General features: G+C 38.5%; 1 protein-coding gene across 4 annotated transcripts in view; it reads right to left on the bottom strand.

Moving 5' to 3' along the window:
* Positions 1 to 2,396: 2,396 nt before the first annotated feature.
* Positions 2,397 to 5,599, bottom strand: part of LOC107704762 (large proline-rich protein BAG6-like) — a 16,464-nt gene continuing 13,261 nt past the window's right edge. For all 4 annotated transcript variants that reach the window (XM_016507765.1, XM_016507764.1, XM_016507762.1 and 1 more), the window contains exons 21-25: positions 4,701 to 4,754; positions 4,301 to 4,465; positions 4,089 to 4,196; positions 3,801 to 3,947; positions 2,397 to 3,290 (exon numbers count right to left, since the gene is read on the bottom strand). In XM_016507765.1, the coding sequence (XP_016363251.1) occupies positions 3,195 to 3,290; positions 3,801 to 3,947; positions 4,089 to 4,196; positions 4,301 to 4,465; positions 4,701 to 4,754 (570 nt within the window). In that variant the 3' untranslated portion in view covers positions 2,397 to 3,194. The remainder of the gene's footprint in view (positions 3,291 to 3,800; positions 3,948 to 4,088; positions 4,197 to 4,300; positions 4,466 to 4,700; positions 4,755 to 5,599) is intronic.

Here is a 5,599-nt window from a genome sequence, read left to right as displayed (position 1 = left end):
CGCGTTCATTCCGGGCGGATGACGTTGGACGTATGGGTAGCGCATGCGCCGGTGAGAAGTGACGAACACGGAAGCAGAGAGAACAAAACAAAACACCGGTCACGAATTAGAAGTACAAAACGAGGATTTGTAAAGAAAAATGTTGGAGGATTTCAATATAAGCCAAGAGGAGACTGGTTTTCCTTTGCTAAAGTAAACTTTGCTTCTGTAAACAAACATTGGTTTTCGTGACACTAGCATATTCTCACCAGCGCATGCGCTACGCATACGTCCTACGTAATCCGCCCGGAACAGCTTCCGCATACAACAGTTAGCGCAAGCTATAGAAAAGTGGTTATAACGTTTTAAAAATGGATATGTTTCTTACAAGAACGCATCGATTCGCTAAAGGGGGTCTTTATTCACCCCCCAGAGCCATGTGAAGCACATTTTACTATGGATGTATGCGCTTAATTTCACTTCTTTTGGACTGATGAACTGTAACACCCACTGAGTGCCATTCTAAAGCTCGGAAGATAAAAGACATTTTTTAATATAACTCCGACTGCATTCGTCTGAAAGAAGAAAGTCATATACACCTAGGATGCCTTGAGGGTGAGTAAATCATGGGCTAATTTTCATTTTTGGGTGAACTAACCCTTTAAGGTCTTTCGGTGTGCAGGGATCCCTACTAAAGACCTTTTTTGACTCTATGGTGGCTTCAGCCATCTTCTATGGAGTGGTCTGCTGGTGCAGCAGCATCTATACTGCAGATAGGAAGAGATTAGACAAATTGATCAGGAAGGCCAGCTCAGTCCTGGGGATGCCCCTGGACACAGTACAGGAGGTGGGAGAAAGAAGGATGGTTGCTAAGCGATCATCCTTGTTGGAGAACGATTCCCACTGTATGAAACAGTCTCATCTCTGAGAAGCTAATTTAAGTGACAGACTGTTACATCCTAAATGTCTGAAGGAGCGATACCGAAGGTCTTTTCTCCTTACCGCTATTAGACTTTACAATCAGAGCTGCTCCCAGTGAACCAGGCAGTTACCATAATAATACATTGTCAATTACTATAATACACATTGCTAATACTGATTCTTAAATTGTGCAATAATAATACTTTAAATTTTGTGCAATGGCAATTGTGAAACTGTGCAATAATAATAATTTAAACTGTAATAACCTAGTGCAATTTGTTTGTTTGACAGAGTAATTATTATTATTGTTGAATGAATGAATGAATGATGCATTTATATAGCGCTTTATTGTGTATTGTTGTACATCCAAAGCGCTTTACAATCATGTGGGGGGGTCTCTCCTCAACCACCACCAGTGTGCAGCATCCACTTGGATGATGCGACGGCAGCCACAGGACAACGGCGCCAGTGCGCTCACCACACACCAGCTACAGGTGGAGAGGATAGAGAGTCAGAGCCAATCAAGTGGTTGGGGATTATTAGGAGGCCATGATTGACAAAGGCCAGGGGGGCAATTGTTGTTGTTGTTGTTGAGTATTTGTTTTAAATTTGCACTTCTTTTTTGCTGCTGTAGCATGGAAATTTATAAAGGTATAAAAGGACAAATAAAGGTTTATCTTATTTTAATCTTATAACCTGGGGCACACTTTTATACTCTTTTAGCACGTCTCTGGGAACACCATGCCAAGTTGAACGACACCTTGCCAGTTTTGAACACTATCACTTGGGACTAAGATTTAGTGTTCCACTAAAGAGAGAATCCCCATGACAAAGATGACATGATTACATAGTGATTACAAATTGAGAGGGCAATCCAAAGTCAGTATCATAAAACAGACAAAGGGGTCAAATACACCAACACAGTTCCTCAGATACAAACTATTTTTTTATCTCAAACAAGCAGTACAGTCTCGAACACATACAAACTCTGCACTATAAAAATTTAACTTTCTCCAGTGGAGGTGATGACGTGCTTTTTAAAATACTGTGCACCAATCAGAACAGCACTAGCTGGAGCAAATCAGATGACTCCCCAAACAACAAAAATCTAGACCTTATGAGTCAGAGAAAAAAGTTTGCAACCATCTTTAGAATTTTGACTTTAAACTTCCGTTTCTGCAGTAGCTCTATATTTGCTGTAGCGTATTTGCTGGTGAAGTGGATTTACTTATTATAGTGTTAATTAAATTTATCATGAGCATTGTAATGTTTGCAGCGGATAACAAATGTCATAACAAATGTCAGTAGACCGGGAAAATTTTAAAATGATGTAGGCCATTACATAAGAGGATCCATTGGTGAGCAAGTGATGTAAGTTTAAGTGCTGCTAAGTTAATGCTAAGTTCCCTCAGATCTGTTCTGATGAAGAAACAAACTCATCTACATAATGACCTTAGGGTGAGCACATTTTCATTTTTTTCTGAACTATTCCTTCAAGTATCCATAATCATCCCAAAAGGGTGGAAATTCACACTTTCATAAAACATTCTAAAAATAGCATTGTTTTGGTACATTTTATTCTATGACAATAAAGTAAAAATTTGAATGACTTAATTTCTACAACTGAATACAAAATGAACTGTGATTTGACTCACACAAAAAAAAGTATAAATAAATAAAAATAACGCATATATGCACTAAACCGGTGCAAAATTGTTTAATCTCAGGCATTTTACATTCATGGTTCCAAATGACATAGTTCTTATTATTTTTTGCAATGTATCATAAAGCCATAGCAGAGTAATGGGAGAGGTGAAAGGCAAGGCAAAACGTTATATAATCAATAAAGCTTTAAACAACAGCATCATTGCAGCAATGTAGCTTTTCTACATTATCAGTTCTCTCCTGTTCTCATCATGTCTTTCCTCGGAATTCAGTTAGAACACTGTTATTCATCAGACTGAATCATAAAAACACAACAGTTCTGATACAGCATGCTGGTAGGTGGCTTAAAGACAGGCTCTAACACACGTGTCTGTATTGACCAGGACAAGACACTTGTCAGATGGTCAGTGTGTAGCTCACATTCAGCACCTCCAGCCACACATGATCAACACGTACAACAGCACATCTGCTGATTAGGATCAGCAAGCAGATAATCAGTCAATTAAAAGGTATAAACAGAAATGTGGGATGTGAAGTCATCTGACAATACATAACTGTGCAAATAAAACACATACCCCACAAAAGGAACAGGGCTGAGGTGAACACATGTAAGCTGGCAGGTACAAAAGTTATGAGTCTGGAGAAAATACTTGATGTGTGTTAGGAAACCGTCTGGAATTGTAATCTGGGTCCTCCTTTACTCGTTTCTTGATGTCGTTTTTCAGCTGATAAAAAAAAATTATATATATATATATATATATACATAAATAATACTTGTTAAATAATATATATATTTTATGCTATTTTATAAATGCAATATATAAAATAATGGTGGCTTGTATGTTTTTGGAAATGCCCCATGTTTTGTGTGTATTGAAAGTTTATGGGTAACTAATACTGAAAAATTTATATATTAAGAACTTCAAAAAAAGGTTATTATAGTTAACTAAAACTGAAACACTTTATTTCAGCTAGTTGCTCATTTTAATTTGACATTAACATAAAACATTTTATTAAAACTTGTACTAAAATTGTCAAAGTAAAAATTTAAATCAAACTTAATAAAGACTGTTTAGACATAAAACATCCAGTTTGCTGCCTCGATTCAAATCAGTGTTTCACAATCTTGACATGCATAATGAACAAAAATCCAGTTATAGGAACTTGAGCACATATGTTTGCACATTATTATGTCTATTTCAAGACATATGAAAATATCTTTTCACACAAGGTACCTGTTCACTGTATGCTTCTTGAAGTTCTGGTTTTTCTAAATCCTCTTGTAGGGCGTTGGGAGCTGAGATGGGTGTTACACCGGCTGACTTGGCGGCTTGACTCACTGCCTCAGTGAGTGACAGTTTTGGGCCGTCACTCTTTACCATCTAGGAGACACACAATAAGAAAAATGTTGTTTATTGTGATGCTTCAGGAGAGACAAACCAGTCTGAATGAATACAAAGACATCAGCAAATGTGTACATTATCTCAATGTTTACAAGTAGCCGCACGAAACTGAACATTTACCTTCCTGCGCTTTGCTGGCATCCCAAGAAGATATGCATCAGACAGAGGAGGCTGGGCCTTCATCTTCCTCTGACTGATCTGATCTTGTCTGATAATAGGAACCCACTCCTGCAAACAACACAGCACATTGAATTTAAGATACTAAATCTGTAGAAATAGCATGTTTTGGTGGACACATTGTTTTTGCAGTGAACGAAAGAAAATCAACTCACAGGAGGCAATGCAGCTGCCCAGGCTTCAGCATCTCTTGCTGTTTCCTCTCCTCCAACAGCTCCCTCTCCTTCCCTAGCTGGACCTCCCACTGCTCCTGCATCCTGGGAGGAGGCCAGAGCTTCTTCTGCTGTAGTAGCAGGTGTTGGAGAGAGGCTGTCCCCCATCTGAACCATGTATGGGAGGCGTTATATATGAGACCATACAGTACATGAGAACAGGCTGTTAAACACGATGTCAGCTTAACATCGTGATGTCTGTCAGCAATCGGCGATGGACAATGGCATCATCTATCGGCCCAACCCTATGTTAAACTTCCAAAGCCAAGTATGTATATGTCTGGTCTGCAAAGCAATTGCATTTCATTGTAAATCACCATCAAACCCTTTTATGTTTATTTACCCCCACGTTCTGAGGCTCAGGATTCTGTATGGGCCTCTCTACTGATTCTTCACTCTGAGAAAACATACATATGCATTTTAAGTAGGGATGCACCGATACCACTTTTTTTCAGTACTCGCCCCATTACGATACTTTTATTTTTGGTACTTGCCGATACCGATACGGATACCAATATTTGTATTGCATTTGTACATTTTTTTAAATATCGGGTACAGAACCCAAAAGAGTATAAATAATGTTAGTTGGTTAACTTCATTTATCAAATAGATACAGTCAAACCAACATTTATTTAGACACCTTCAACATTTCTCACATTATCACAGTTTATTCACTATAGTTTAGAAAATGGTAATAAAATATGACAAGAACTGACAGAGTTAAACTGTCAGAACAAATTCAGCTTGATTATGTTAGATAACTTTGATAGAAAGGTATGTAATGGATTACAATCAACCAAAAATTATTCAGACAGCTGTTAGTATGACAGTATTTACACAACTACCAATACTTAGTCGGGCAACCCTTAGACTGAATGACAGCCTGTAGTCTCCTGGGCATGCTGTCATCCAGGCTCATGCAAACCTGAACTTAAATTTTTTCGCTCAATCCACTCAGCGTGCTTTGCTTATCAGCTCGCGCACATCAGCTATACAGGCGTTAAAACTGAATGTTTAACGTTATATTCATTGCGGTATCGGCATTTGGTATCGGGGCATTTTAACGAGTACGAGTACAGGAGCTCAGTATCGGGCCCGGTGCATCCCTAATTTTAAGTCAATGCAAAATGTGAGATCCATGGTGTAATATTTCTTGAGTGAAATGAGACATTTAAAAAAATAAACTGAAAGTCAGAGCCTGCTATTGGCGCTTTTCCACTGCATGGTACGGCACGGTACGGC

The sequence above is a fragment of the Sinocyclocheilus anshuiensis genome, unplaced genomic scaffold (genome assembly GCF_001515605.1).
Source record: "Sinocyclocheilus anshuiensis isolate Anshui unplaced genomic scaffold, SAMN03320099.WGS_v1.1 scaffold758, whole genome shotgun sequence".
In the NCBI taxonomy this organism is placed as follows: Eukaryota; Metazoa; Chordata; class Actinopteri; order Cypriniformes; family Cyprinidae; genus Sinocyclocheilus; species Sinocyclocheilus anshuiensis.
The sequence above is the reverse complement of the archived record's forward strand: the minus strand, read 5'-3'. Positions and strand labels throughout refer to the sequence as shown.